Below are 16,107 nucleotides of genomic sequence, written 5' to 3' on the forward strand. Positions count from 1 at the left end.
CCCGGCTACAGTTGTGACTGGGATAAAAGTTCATTTTGCAGTTGATGTCACACATCGTCATCCTCATTGGATGACTATCTATCTATCGATCTATCTATCTATCTATCTATCTATCTATCAATCAAAATGTGAGGTGTGGTTGCTTTTCAATGACAGTTCAAAAACAGCATATGGCCTTCAATCAATCAATCAATCAATCTATCAATCAATCAATCAATAGCCTACATGCTTTTTAACTACACAAGGATTTTTGCTATTTGTAGGCTGCCCGGGTCCCTATCACCTGCAAATAGCAGGGGCACATTGTATAGAATATATATTGTGGTGATATTTATTTTTATTTTGTCTTCATGAGCATACTCAATATTGGAGTAATCCAAAAGTAATCCAGTTACATTACTTTAATATTATGGTACTTGGATTACGTTACTAACTACATTTTTTAGCAGGTAACTTGTAACTGTAATGGATTACATTTTAAAAGTAACCCTCCCAACCCTGAATATATAGTATTAGCATTACTAGTACTTGCACTCTTTTACTATGAAGCCACACTGTTGTAACACGAGCAGAAAGTAGTTTTTCTTTATCTTCGCTGCAATAAGCAGCAGCATCCATGAAAAATATGTTGCGCCAAACCCTGTACCTTTTTGCAATGAATGGACACGACGTCCACAATTTTGCAAAAACAATTTGAACTGTGGACTCATCAGACCACAATCCACCACTTTTCCACTTTGCAGCAGTCCATCTTAGATGAGGTCGAGCCCAGAGAAGCCGACGACGTTTCTGGTAGTGATGGACAAATGAAGCTTCATGAAGCACTTGTGACATTTTTTCTTTTACTCCTCTAGATGGCACTGTTGGATTAAAGATGTAGTGGAAAAGTAATCAATTTCATCATCTAGAGAGGTAAAATAAATAAATATTGCAAGTGCTTCATGAAGCATGCAGCCATAAAATTAAATTAATGATTACTTGCTAAAAACAACAACGTATTAGTTTGAGCATTAAATATCTTGTCTTTGTAGTGTATTCAGTTATACATAGATTTGCAGTACTTTTGAATAGGCGTGTGAAGAAAAATCGCTTCGGCGCTATATCGCGATATTACCGTGCACAATTCTATCGATTCAATATGCAGCCAAATCGATTTTTAAACATCAATTTTTTATGGAAATATTCAACAAAACATCTTACTTGAGGTTAGCTTTTAAACCAAGAGTGCCATCTAGAGGAGTAAAAATATCACAGGTGCTTCATAAAGCTTCATTTGTCTGTCGGTCTGGTTAGCTGTTTAGCTAGCTAGCTGGCCCATTTAAACCAAGAGTGCCTTCTAGAAGAGTCAAACAATATCACAAGTGTTTCATGAAGCTTAATGTGTCTATCACTACTGATTAGTATTTTCAAAATTTCAAATAAAAAAATATCTCGCAATAATCGACTTATAGATTCGTATCATGATTAATCGGTATCTAAACAAATCGTTACCTATGAATCGTGATACGGATTGAATCGCCAGGTCCGAGGCAATTCTTACCCCTACTTTTGAATATACATTTAACACAATGACCCAAAAATTGCGAACTTTCTGAATTATGTGACGATTCAAGCGCCAACTACTGCAGAGGAGGATTTATTCAATGTCAGATTTTGTTGGCCTTAAGTATCAGTGGCTAGTATCGACAGCCTACACGAGTACCTTACAATAAGGCTGGCATCGGTCAGCACTGTATATTGTTACAAAATCCTTCATCTTATCAGACAATAGGGAAATAAGATTATGGCAGTAAATATAGCTATTTGTGTCATTTCAAGGCAGAATGTACATATTCAAACATTTTAAATGTACTCAAACCCGGATTCATAATGTTCATTCTTTTCTTTTCTTTTTTCACTATTATGCATGGTAGAAAAAATGGATGGATGGCAAATTGATGATGATTATTTTTTTACATTTTTAAATAACTACCTATCTAAGGTAGTTTAGGCCAAAATAACATTGATCTCTCACTACACAAACAAACTCTTCTCATACTCATAAAAAAACTCTCACACGCTCAAAAAAACAACTTTATACTCACCAAAATGCGTCGTATAACCTTTGAATGAATTTGAATTGCTCCATTTGACAATCCCTTATTTTTCTTTCTTACATTCTTGCCTATTTATTGACTACAAAAACACAGGTGGAATAATGGCTGGCAACAGGAAGTGATCAGTACACAATTAATGTCTGCTGTTCTGTCTTGGACAAAATGTGTATCGGCTCTCCAAGCATTTCATCAAGTGCCAATCGCAATCCATACTTGGGGGGGGGGGGGGGGGGGGGGGTTCACACATTGCAACAAAACTGGGCGATGAGGGCAGGAGGCCCGATGACATTAATTGACGTCCACCTCCATGGTGTCGGCCATTTGCTTTCACTGCACAGATCCCCCTGTGCTCCCCTGTTAACAGCTGCCAATATACAGCCCGGGCCCAGGATGAGACGGCTCTCTAGCGGCCCAATAAAGAGCCCCCGGAGTGGACTGACGAGAAATCTCACACCTTTGGCTCACATTAGCCATGCAGTGTGCCCTTTTGATGGCCACTTTGAGGGGTTTGTCGAGATCCCAGCGTCTTTGCTGGATGCAACGCTATCTCGGAACAAGCTCAAGCATGTGTGTGTGGCACGCCTTTCCATCAAAACATTGAGAATCTTACAACCTTGGCAAGCTTCGATGCAGGGTCCGTATTTGTAGCGGGGCCCCCTTACATGCAGCAAGCAAGCAGGGGCCGGCTACGCTCACATTTGGTCCCCCACATAAGAAAACAAAGCCCGCATCTCACTGGGGCAAATGACAACTTCACAGCACTTCATAAGAAACTGTTGGAAGTTGCTAATGAAGACTAATGACTTCCCTCGTGTCGCAGACTTCACACCCGAGTGTACGAGCCCTTTGAGCACCAAAGTGGTACGCAGGGTGGTCTGGTCAGGAAAAACACTTTCGCTGCTACCAATTTCGTTGTCCGAAAGATGATAAATAAGAGGAGGGCGATCACAATGCAGAGGCATCCATGTCATACAATGAGGTGAGTGCCCACACAACATGTTAGGTGAGCAACAGGTGTGGTGTGCAGGCACGTGTCACAGCTAGCCTGTAATTAAACACACTGTGGACGCCACAGCTCTACTACATTTGACGCAACACTGGCGAATTCACTTATTTGTCAACGTTTTAAGTATTTTCTTCAGGTTTATTAGTGTTGTTTGAAGATTTTTGGGGGGCTATCAAAAAAAAATTGAATTAAATAATACAAATTGCATTTGGATGGGTGTCAATTTTACGAGGAATGCCGGTGTGATCGGGGTGCCAGATCGTATCGGGGCCGCTTACCGAACACGTCACGCTATAGGATTGGCTAGAGGTTTATTGACAATTTCACTCCTTACATTTTGTTATTTAAATGACATCTTTAATATTTTCTTTCCAATGTTTTGGCGTTAAGCGGATTTTTTTCTCCAAATAACTTTATTGAACAATTGTAAACGGATAATCTCCAGCCAATCCTGTAGCGTGACGCCATCGGTAGGCAACCCCGATACAATCTGGCAGCCACATCACATCTGGCTACCGACACCGGTCCGTATCCGCAACGAATAACAATGTTTCTATGTATAGTTGTAAGTTATAATGTAAGTTGTAATATCACCATTCACCACTAGATGGCAGACATGGCTTAGTTGCGCTTGCACCGAGTATTATACTAAACTGCAAAATGTGAGTAGTCCTAGTATTTTTTGTGGCTTTGGAACGATATGCATGACAAATATAGTAGCTTAATATTCAAAAAATAAAAATGAGTGCACAAAATGAGTTCTTGCACTTAATGTTGGTTTGCTGTGCAGCAGTTTTGTGCACAAGAGCTCTTTGCACTGAAAAAGAAAATCACTGTAATATTGTTATTTGGTTGTTTGCTTCAAACATTTCATTGAAACCTCCAAAACTTGCAGGACTCCGGCCCTTTGAGGACCGTGATTGCCCACCTCTGCTCTACTGCCACTTTGAATCATTTCCAGCCAGAAGATACCAAATCAACAAATAAGTTGGCTTTAACCCCTTATCAATATTTTTTTATCTTAACTGTAAAACAAATGATTCCGTATGAATGTAGCAAGAAAACGCATTTAAAGCGAGTGTGTGGAATGTCTGCCATCTAGTGGTGAACTAATAGAATGCAACAACCTACATTCTCAACAAGTTTGTCTCGTTCGAGTATCCGTAACAGGAATGTGGTTGATTTGATAAAACTTTTTATTATTGAAATTAATAGGTTTTTGTCCCTTTAAGTGAAAGGTCTTGTGTTTCTGGTGGACTGCATGACTACATGTAATTGGTTTGATGCGAGGAGGGAAAACAGCTGCAAACCATTTGTAGTTGAAGGTTTATCTTTTATTGAACATGCCTTAGAAAAGTTAATGCTTGACTCAGGATTTCAGGAGTGTAAACATGTCCCAATGAAGATTTGGCCAAATACATAAATTAGGAGTTAAGAGGTACCTTTGGGCTAAACAGTAGCAATCATTTTAATACTGTAGAATGGAAGCTTTGTTTTTATATGTGAAAGTCAAGATACAAAGGAAGTGCTTCGACATGCAGTAAGATGTCATTTAGCTGGTTTCAAATGACAGATGATTATAATTGACAAAGATGCCACACGTCAGCATGCGTTGCGGTGCCACTGGCGCTCAGCGTCGGACTTCCCGGCTTTCCCGCAGGCCTCAAACACATCACGGATATCAACACCGTCTTATCTGCTGCCTTGCTCGATGTGAGCGGAACGAAGTACACATTTTCAAATATATTTTTGGTTCGACATCCATAATAGACTGAGGCCAGAAAGTTCATCTCTCAGCTGTGGTACATTTTCAAAAGCTCAGCAGACAAAACTGAAAAAATATCTCACAACGCAACAACCATGTCATCAAATAAAAATACAAAAAGGTTTTTTGTCAAGATGAATCATTTACAGTTTTTCATGTACAGTTTCATTCACCTTTCAAAAAAACAAAAACAGTAGATTTCATTTTTTTGATAGAAAATAATGAGTAAAAAACACATTCTGTTGTCTTCCACTGAGTAACGTCAGGGTTCGAGACACCACTTCAGCATGCACGTTGAATTTGAGACAATTGAGTTTAAGGGTTTGGAATGAAAGCCAGCCTCACCTTCCAGCACACACAATCTCTCACACGCACACACACTCCGGCTGCCAAAGATATTTGGATTATGATATGTACAAAAAGGTCCTCTTTCAACATCATTCACATCAGTGCTGGTGACGGGCGGGCGTCTCCCTGGTGAGAAGCTCACAGCTACAGATGCACCCCCGACAAAGTCTGGCAGGAAGTACAAAAGCAGCACACTTGAGTGCTCGACTGACCCAAATGTTGAGTGTAAACATTTCCCGTGTGCTACAGGTTACGGCGTGGTGCGGTGACTGTCCTTTCGTCACCCGCGTTGTCCATTGAAATGTAGCGCCGCCGGCGTCGGTCCTTGTCCCAGGAAACGAGCCAAAGTGCAGCTGGGTGGCGCGCGAGGAACTGATGATGCATAAACGGCTGCCGGGCTGCTCGGGCGCACCGCCGTGATATGCATAAACGCCACGTTACGGACAAGCTGGCCAACGCTGTGACATGGCCACAGCCAATGAGAATACTGCATTCTCTCAAGTGGGGAAAACGATTGCATCCATAAAGAGTGAAGCTGCATGGTCACACCAGGAGAGTGTGGTCTGATAGCGCGAGAACACGGAAGTGATTTGAGGTTCTATAGCCTTGACATTCAGCTTAAGGTTTGTGTACTAGTACGCTCTCTGTCCTCGCTTGTGAGACAATTCAGCTTAGTAGAGTGACGGTCTTACTAGTAATTCTACTAGTGCCACTTTGGGACTAGTGGCATGTGATTGGACCTTACTGGTTATGTACTGTGCTGCCCAAGTTAGAATAATAGTCCCTGATAGGACGTTTAAGGTCCATGTGCTAGTACAATTTTTGTCCTTACTAGTAAGACAACTATATTTACTAGCGAGTCAAAACTGCACTAGTTCATTCAATGATTCTCAGTGTGGTACTAGTACTACTAGTGGTACTTGAAAGAATCACTGCCCTAGTACACTTCAGTTGTCATTAACGTTTTAGTACAATTTTTTTTTTTAAATTGTGTATAATGTCCGCGGCCATTTTTAGGAATAAGCGGTCACGAGAATGGATGTGTATAATGTTAGTGATTTGCAGTAACGTTATTTTCCTGAACACTTGGACCTACTACGCTACTGTATTTCATTTGTCATTTGATTGAGAATGAGTGCACTAGTTGACATGCATGCTACTACTAGTGAGGTGCAAGATGGTAACTAGTAAAATTTCATAATGTCACTGGTAGTACTAGCAGCACACATTTGTCAACTCGTGCAGTTTGCCACGCTAGTAGCATGTACGTGTCCTACTAGTATGCCAAAGTCATTCTACTAGTGCGACCAACAGACCTTACGCAGTTTTTTTGCAGTTAGTGGGATGTCAACTAAGTGCAAAATAAGCTCTGCTGTTAAATGTGTGAAAACCTGGTGGAATATTTTCAATATAGTCAAAATGGCAGCAAAAGTTTGTACTTTTTAAAAAGAAGGCACTTGCTCGTCATGCCAACAATGCAGTTTTGAGTTTGAACATGTTGCTATACGTTTGCATGTAAAACGCCAGCTTACATGGAACTTCTAAGTGCTATGTGCCGAGTCTCTTGTCTTACTAGTGAGGACAATAAGCGCGCTAGTACACGAACCTCAGGTCAGATTCGAAGGATGCCGAATAAACTGCTTTTGTCGAGACTCAGATGTCCATGTAGTCGTCCTCCTCCTCCTCGTCCGACTCGCTCTCCAGCGACGACTCCTGGCTGGACGTTTCCTGCACCTCCAGGGAGGGCTGGCTCAGATGGTCCTTCTTGACCGTGGCGGCCGACTGCGACGACAGGATGACGTTCTGCGCGGGGAGCAGACGGTCGGGGTCAGTCGTGAGCGGAATCAAAAAGTGGCCTTTCCCAATCCTACCTTGAGCCTTTGTTTGGTTTCCTCCGAGATGCTGCCTTTGGGGGAGAGGAGCGTGGGGGTGGGGGGTGTGACTGTGATTTCTGGGGGGAACTTGGTGACTGTGGAGGGGATGAAGAGCTTTGGCATGTTCGGTGGGACCCGGGAGCGGATTCGGCTGGGGTCCGGAAGCTTTGACAGATCACCGCTGGCGTAGTGCTGCTGGTCTGCGGACAAACATGCACACAACACATTTGCCGTTGCTATACTTCAACAACCTCGGAGAAACTATAGTTGCTCTGAACTTGTACCATGAAAAAAAGTGTTTGTTTATTCTAACTCATTCAAACCCAAAAACATGTACTGTATATACGTTTTTATTTTATTTTATGCAAGAGCATACAAAAGACTTTAATGCAGTTTCTGACATAAGGTGGCTTAGAGCAATGGTACTTATTACAAAAAAATGACCAGCAGGTGGCAGTAGAGTATAAGAGCTCAATCAGCGCCATGTTGTAAAAGCTCTTTCCCCTAGTGTTTTCAACAGGTTTGTGAATATCGATGACACTTTGCTATATTCTATTGCTGATTGCTGCAAAACGGATACAAATATACTTTTTACTGATGAAATAAAAGACTCTAATCTTTCTTTTGGTAGGTTCCATGTTTTTATAGCAAAAGAACACAGTATTCTGTGGGCTTTGCAAAATCATTCAAAATCCAGTAACACCGCCGGGAGCAAAGGGGGTTGCTTCAGTGAAAATGGCTGGGAGTGACGCCGAAGCTTTTGAACAAACAACCAACCAACCATCCATCCATTTTCCCAAAACGCTTATTCCGGGGGTTGCTAGAGCCTATCCCAGCTGTCTTCGGGCAGTAGAACAGCAGCATATATTTTTAATAAAATATTGAAGATGATATCAGAGGTTATGGAAAATAGTGGTAAGCAAAAACTGTATTTTAGTATAGAAAAATGATCCAATTTACAGTGCCTTGCAAAAATCAACAAGCGGAACACAATTGTGAAGTGGAATGAAATTTATACAATATTTATTAATTTTTTTAACAAATCAATAGCTGAAAAATAGGGCACATGAAATTATCTCCCCCTTTTCTCTCAGTGCAGCCAGACAGTTCCTATAATTTCCCTGACCTAAATGGCTGATGATGGTTAATAAGAGTCCACCTGTGTGTAATCTCGTCTCAGTATAAATGCACCTGTTCTGTTTTGGTCTGCTAAAAGAATAATGGGGACATCATGAAGTCCAAGGAACGCAAGAGGGGCGAAGTCTAAAGCAAGATTAGGATATAAAAATAAGATTTTATAGTATGTAATATTTTATAAGAATATTTTTGCACACTCTACAATTCAGTTTTTTATGGTAATAATAGAAATGTTTAAAATATCGTATTCATTTTTGTTCCACTTGGTGTTGATTCTTTTACAAAAAATACAATTGTTTGAAGCCTAAAATATATCAAATGGTCAAAAAGATCAGCGATACTTTCACAGCCTCGAGTTTCAGACACCCGTGATCGAAAGGATCGCAACCCACTTTTATAGTCGTTAAGAACAATTTAAAATGTAAATGTAAAAATACAAACATAACTACACAAGTTTATATGTTCAAAGCAGCTTATCAAGACAGTGAGGATGAACATGAAACAATATCGTCTTATACAAAATGTTGCCTTTTACTTCTATTTCACCACCGATCTTATTTCTTTTTTGTAACGTGTATGTGCATGTAAGATTGTCTTCACTTTAGGAAATGCCACCACAACTGTCAACAGTTGCGCTATAAAACGCTGCTCGTTTGACATTGGCCATTATAAAGTACAGCAGATGACTTGTATTGCAGCCATCACTAGTTTTCCAATCCACCCATTTTTATTAAAATTTTGAAGAAATGCGAAAATACAACGGAATGGAAAGGCTCGAAATTTGAAAAAAGGCCCAAAATTAAAACAAAAAAAAGTTTTACGCTTAGAGGGGGTGGATTTTGAAGAGTATGGAAAAAAGGAAAATGCGAATGTTGGCGATGGAAACACGTTTTGCAAATAACCGCTGGCATGACCGGATACACGTCGCAAGTTTGGACCGAATATTACGTCACACGTACGTTTATAGTCCCAAAGCAATGTCGGACGATAAAGTAAGTTATGTTTGGGGGGAGGACGACGAAACTGAAATATTTTTGGAATGAATTAAAGAAGCGAATATTAATGCTATCTTAGATTGAAAACAGCAAAGAAACACTACCATTTATCAAGAATGACAAAAGTAAACTCATTCGCCGTCATCGCACGGGCGCAGTCGCTTCCTGGTCTTCTTCTTTTACTTTTAAATTACTTGTGGATCACATCTCTACGGTGTATACCGCCACCTACAGCGGCGGAGTCCCCTCTCAATATTTGCAAAAGAAGAACAGATGGAAAACGGGCATAAGTCGCATGTCGTTTTGCACATTTTCAGCAAATGTGTTTCAAAAAATGGAAACAATTGGATGGAAACCCAACTAGTTGACAGGGCGAGGAGCGTTCATCCTGTTGCGTTGCTGACCTGGACACTGCTGCGTGCTGCTGCTGCCGCCGCTGCTGCTACATGTGGCGGTTTCCTCCCGGAACCAGCCTGCTGCGACCGCTGCTTCCCGCGCCTGCGACACGCTGGCCAGTTTCATCTGCTGACACAGGTGCGATTCCTGCTGTCGGTACAAGAGGCCCTCTGTGGGCTCCTCGCGCTCCTCTGGGGTGGGTGGGGGTAAAAGCAAGCAGCGACAAAAACTTGTTACAATCCACACTCGGATCATTTCTGCTGATTTGTAAATAAATCAGAAGACATCATAATAATGATTTTAAAAAATGGTTTAGAGATGTCACCACAGATCATTTTATCGATTAGATGCAACAACAGACACAGAACACAATGTTGCTTGGCTATAGCAAGAACTGACATCAATATCCTAAGAATCTCAAAAGGCAATTTTACGCTTGATGCCATTTTTAAAGAAATAAGAAAGTCCCCCGCAGCTCTTGTTGAAGCCAAACAGAACATTTGCAAGTTTCTGCAATGAGGGTGTCTGGATGGATGACACTTTTTGATGCTTGTGTATGAGCATGCAAATATTTTACGATATAAACTCTTGACTCAATTTCCTGACGCGACTATAAAAAACAACAACAACAAAAAATACTTATAATCTACCAAACAGTGAAAAATGAATCTCTGTTAGGCCAATAGTTCCACGTTAACATTTCATTAGGAAAAAAAAAAACGGAGTCAATCAGCTACAATCTACTGGATATGTAGAAGCTCTTCACTGCCATCTAGTGGCATCTCAAGTTGGTTTTATAACCCCCATAAAAATGTTTTGTTGTTATTGCTCAGTATTTTGGCAGCATGATGAACCAGCGGCTAGTATGACTGTTTGACATTTCTGAGGTTTGGGATTCGAATCTCCGCTTTCAATGTCCAATTGGCCCTCATTTACATCTCAACTGCGTTTTTGTGACTAAGAACACAAAACTCTCTAACAAAGTGACACATTCTTGCCATAACTGAAATTCTTAAATGAATTCAGGGAGAGTGCACTAGTAACTAGACAAAGTGCAATTTCCGCAGAAATTGCGTGGGAATGCTGAAAGGCTGAATGCTATTAGCTGAATGCACGTGCTTTTAAAGTCAATTTTGAGATAAATTATGTGAAAATGACAAATGAATAGAAAAGAAAACTTGAACTGCAGTCTGTCTAAAGTGGGATTTAATCATTTCAGAGAAATTATAATCCATTTCCTGATATATGTGGCTGTAAGCACTGACTTAACTTGACTTCAAATTCATGGCTAATAGCGTATTTATTTTTGAAAAGTGTCATTTGATGCTGAAAGCTAACCTGCATTTCAGTGCGATTATAATTCATTTCCTGATATGATAGTCAGTTGGTATACATGTTTATTACTTAGCCTATCAACGTGTGTCAAGATCCGGTCGTCGAGGGCCTGAGCCCTGCATGTTTTCGAGGCTTCTCTACTCCAACACACCTGATTCAATGATCAGGATAATTATCAGGCTCCTGCAGAACTTGCTGATGAACTTAAATATAAAATCAGATGTGTTGAACGCTAAAACATGCACGACACAGGCCCTCGAGGGCCGGACTTTGACACCACTGACTTAGCATAATGGCTATGGATAGATTTGCAATGTACAGTCGATCCTGCAACCTCCTGGTAACTGGACAAGGCACTTCACCAACTGTGCAATCAAGCAGCATCAGACACCTGGTAATGATGATCAGTTGTATGTATAGAAGTGGGCGTAGAAAAAGTTCAATGTCAATCCCATTTAAAATGAATGGGAAAAGTTGATATTTGACGTTAAATTGTGCCAATACTGTAAGTAATGTGAAATCAGACAATACATTCCCAAGATGGCATGAATTTTTGAACGATCGGAAGCATTATGTGGGAGTTGTTACACGGCAAAAAAGTGTGGAGAATAAAATAATAATAATAATAATCACAATAACATATAAGCATTCCCACATCAAATTAACTTACACATATCATATACATATAAAATGTAATGACAATATAAAAATAAATGAAAGAAGCCAAACCCTTGTGTCACAGAGTAAAATGAACTGTAGGCAATGAAGACTGTCAGGCTATTATGTAATAGAGCTGCAGAGGTAGACCAGCGCCCTCTGCTGGTCCATTTTAGCACTTCTAGTAACAGACGCCCACCTTTTGTGGTTCATTTCAAATGCATGTGAGGAAGCGGATGTCGTCGTACCTGCATGTTGAAGGAAAGACAAAGCTGCCGCTGCCGCGGGGTGGCAAGCCATTCTCCTCTGTGGCTGCGGGTCATGGAAGCCCGACGTTTGAGGTCTGGGTAATTTGCTCAGGGGCTCAAACATCACTTTGGCTTGGCCGTCCTGGTTGGACAACGGGTGGCACGCGGCGTGGCTGAGCAGAACCGGCGTTGGCAGGGGGGCAGGGAAGAAGAGATCTCGGTGCTCCTTGTATTTAGGCGTGGTAGGGGCGTCGCTCAGGGGCTGCGGGGGGGGGCACAGAAAGAGGAAGCCAAATAAGTCACACGTCTCCAGTAAGACTTCTCACTTCTCGATGATGCCGCCCCAGGTTTGAATCCCTCCCTTCTCCATTCCAGAATTCCAGTCTTTTCGAGGACCACTTACAAAACAAGAGTTGCACAAACAACCTGTGACAACAGTAGGCCGGCTCCCGCAGCTGCTGCCATGGCAACAGCGGAGCACAGTTAGCAGAAAGGAATACTTTCTCTCATCCTCGTTTCGAAAATGGATGGGAACAATAAGGAAGAGAATAGAAGGAGCTTATGAACCCGGGTGTCTTTTGTTGACATTCTGGGACACAATGTTGATGGACACTCCACCAACCCGAGAACATGCGTTTTTACAAATGAATGACGCAAGTACAAAATATTTTGCAACGGTGAAGCTCTTGTGCAAAAGTCTTTTGAATCTGCTGGAGCGTGTCAAATAAATATGGATCATCTTGTACAAACCCCAATTACAATAAAGTGCGATGTTGTGTAAAACATAAATAGAGATTTGCAAATCATTTTCAACCTATATTCAATGGAATACATTATAAAGACAAGAGTCAAGATATTTACATTTTTGTTTTGCTTCTGCAAATATTCTCTCATTTTGAATCTGGGACAAACAAACAAACAAAAGAATGTGAACATTTAGGAACGCTCCAAAAACATGGAAACCAAGGATGAGGCGAGGGTCACCACTTTGTGAACACCCGCCTGAGAAAATAGCCCAGCCGTTTAACGTTTCTCAAAATACAATTGCAAGGAATTCAGGGATTTTACCATCTAAGGTCCATAATATCATCTAAATATTCAGAGAATCTGGAGGATCTCTGCATGTCAGCTGCATTACAAACTGGTACCATTCTGTAAAATACATCACCACGTGGGCTCAGAAACACTTTGAGAAAACCATTTTCAGTTCACACAGCTTTTTACGCAGCTTGTTGCTAAATCGACAAATGAAAGCTACAATTCTACCATGCGAAGCAAAAGCCATATATTAACACCAGCCATCCACCATCTTGTATGAACCCGAATTCATCTGAGATGGACTGACGCAAAACTGTGGTCCACATTTTAAATGATTTTTGGAAACCATTGGCTCCGTGTCCTCCAGGCCAAAAAGGACAAGTTCCATCTGGGTTGTCATCAGCACAAATTCCAAAAGACAGCATCTGTGATGTAAGAGGGTGTTTTGGTGCACATGGCATGTGTAACCGGCACATTTTGGCAATGCTATGCAACATATGCTGCCATCCGGGCAATGTTTTTTTAGGGACGTCTCATCTTATTTCAGTAAGACAATGCCAACCCCACATTCTGCATTTGTTAGTGACTACTAGGGGTGTTAACCAAAAAAAAATCGATTCTCATTTAGTATGATTCAGAATCAATTGTAAATGTCCCAAAATCGAAATTATTTTATACTGTCTTGTCCTTTGTTTGTGTGTGCCTTTATTGGGGAGCACTGTTCATGTTGTGCACGATTTGGCCACTAAGGGGCAGTGTGGTTCCGCTCGTTCTGATAACCAGTTAAGTTGTAGACACATAGAAGCAAAAAAGTCATGATCAAGTTATTCCACTAAAAGTTTTTTTTTTTTTTTTTTGCAGTGTAGGATGTTAAGACGCTTCTCTGTATACGTTCCTGAAGCGTTTTGTATGAATAGTCGTTCTTGTAGCGTGCTAATTAGCATTAGCGGGTCAGACTGGAGTAGATCATGACAATTCTCTGCATATCTATAAATTGAAGCAGAAATCATTGTCAATCAAATAATTTTTAATCTAAAATCGTTCAGAATCAATAATCGATTCTGAATCGAATCGCAGACCCAAAAATCGGAATCAAATCGTGAGACAGTCAAAGATTCCCAACCCTAGTGACTACATAGTAAAAGTGTGCTTGCCAGCAGTCCACACCTGTCTCCCATTGAAATGATGTGTAGGGTTGGGTGTGAGTATTTAATTCATCTCTCTTTGATCATGTGAGATGTTGATTGAATTAAGACAGGCTGGGTTACGTGAAGTGGTTGCACTGTAGTTTGACTTTTGCATCGTGATGAGCCCACGTTGCACCCCACCTCTCGCCTGAAGTCGGCTGATACAAGCTTCAGCTCGCCCTTGATCCCAATAAAGCGATCTTTAAGGCGAGTAGATGAATAGGCAGTTTAACTTTGGATGCATGTGTCTTTGCTTCCATTGTATTTAATGTTGTCGCAGTGAAAGGAATGGCTGCATTCTTCATGGAATATCATACATGAAGATTTAAAAAGTGACCCCATAACTAACCAATCCTGGGCTAGAATCGAACAAGACAACCAATGTTCATCTTCAGTGCTATCTACCCATGCAGGCAACCTGTACTTGTGTGGGTTTTGTAAGAATGTGCGGACGTGTAAAAGAAGCAAGGAGAGGATTTTCTCGTTGAGGCCTGAAGTGCAGAGGTGTCTCCTTACATTTGCTACTTTGCGACGTGAGCAGGCGGCGCAATGATTCCACATAGCCAGCTGTTAAGATTTGGCTGCAGAAATAGGAGGCTGCCAGATGCACACGCTCCTCTTATTAGGACGTGCTGGAGACGAGTCACGGGCAGAACAAATAAGGCATTGAATACAATATGGTCGGTTTAGCTTTCTATATTTTATATTTTAGAAGTGTCTCCTTGAGTAAAGTAATGAAAAACGCTCACTTTGACCAGATCGTTTGCAGAGTGACAGGCAAAGCACTGTTTGCTGAGATCAATGACATAATGGGAAGTAGCGCGTAAGGCACAAGTGTCAACAGGGAGGTTCACTGGGTTATATTTAGCGCTGGCATCTACTTGAATAAGTCTGGGGATTACCAAATTATTAATACGTTTGGCACAATTTACCTCGTGACGCACAAGATGAAATACTCACATGCTCAATACAGGCAAATATTTTTTTGGGGCCAAAACAAGACACTTTGCTACTACACCAAAAGTGAAAAATGGAAGAAAATTGATGTTCTCCTTACTACTATAACACTATTCTGAGAAGGCTTTTGACAAGATTTTAGAGTTTGTCTGTGGGAATTTATCGTCGATTAATGTAGGGCTATCAATATCAATCATTTTTAGAATCTATTATTCTATCGATTATTCCATTGATTGATCGAATAATGGGATAACATTTTATTTTGCATTAAAGTGTATTACAAACTCCCTCCCCAAATTACTGTTAGTATTTTTTTGTGTGATAAAAACCAACAAAACTGATGTTGTACTAACCGACCTTTTTCAAACTAATTCAGTCATTGTTTTCCAAAGAAAAAGTAAATGTTTGCAAATGTCTTATTAAATACAAAAGATAATCAATCTATGCGCTGATGGGCTACAGAAATCGGAGAAAAATGATTGTTGAGAGACTGAAATTGGAGGATTTGGACCATTTTAAATTAAACAATGGCTCTAAACAATTACTTTGTCAATTAACTTGATAATCAATTACTTGTTAATCGATCAGTTTTGACAGCTCTAGATTAACCCTGTCATCTGCTGTCATTTGTGCTAAATTGTGTGCTAGGAATCACTGTTGCACTGTCGCAGTAAACCTCGCCGGGTATGATAACTTTTTAGTGTGTATTCAAGTCCAACTGAAATGACTGAATGCATGTTCACCCTGCGGGAGTGTGAACACGCAGTGAGTAAGAGAGATGAGCTGGATGTACCTGTCGTTGGGCAGACGTAGCCAACTGTATCTGGCAAAACTTCACAGCCTGGTCCAGAGCCACATCCTCGTCAACCTGAAACAAGAAGAGGAACAAGAGATTCATTTAAGGTTCCCTCTTCACAAATCTCCTTCAATTCACACTCTTGTATTTGTCAAATGGTTCTAAATACCAAACCACTATTGATTTCCAGCTTTATAAGAGTGACAAATTGACAAGAGTAGATTGGTGGGGAGAACCAGTGGAATTGGGCACTCTTTGCAGCGGTTGCTTTG

The 16,107-nt window shown here is 40.8% G+C and overlaps 1 protein-coding gene across 4 annotated transcripts in view; it reads right to left on the reverse strand.

The window, feature by feature from the left end:
- Positions 1 to 4,414: 4,414 nt before the first annotated feature.
- The window catches only part of cabin1 (calcineurin binding protein 1), a 41,570-nt gene continuing 29,877 nt past the window's right edge, over positions 4,415 to 16,107 (reverse strand). For all 4 annotated transcript variants that reach the window (XM_077561253.1, XM_077561252.1, XM_077561250.1 and 1 more), the window contains 5 exons: positions 15,833 to 15,907; positions 11,858 to 12,119; positions 9,626 to 9,808; positions 7,087 to 7,289; positions 4,415 to 7,018 (listed from right to left, as the gene is read on the reverse strand). In XM_077561253.1, coding sequence (XP_077417379.1) covers positions 6,869 to 7,018; positions 7,087 to 7,289; positions 9,626 to 9,808; positions 11,858 to 12,119; positions 15,833 to 15,907 — 873 coding nt within the window. In that variant the 3' untranslated portion in view covers positions 4,415 to 6,868. The remainder of the gene's footprint in view (positions 7,019 to 7,086; positions 7,290 to 9,625; positions 9,809 to 11,857; positions 12,120 to 15,832; positions 15,908 to 16,107) is intronic.

This window comes from Vanacampus margaritifer, chromosome 3 (genome assembly GCF_051991255.1).
Source record: "Vanacampus margaritifer isolate UIUO_Vmar chromosome 3, RoL_Vmar_1.0, whole genome shotgun sequence".
Classification (NCBI taxonomy): domain Eukaryota; kingdom Metazoa; phylum Chordata; class Actinopteri; order Syngnathiformes; family Syngnathidae; genus Vanacampus; species Vanacampus margaritifer.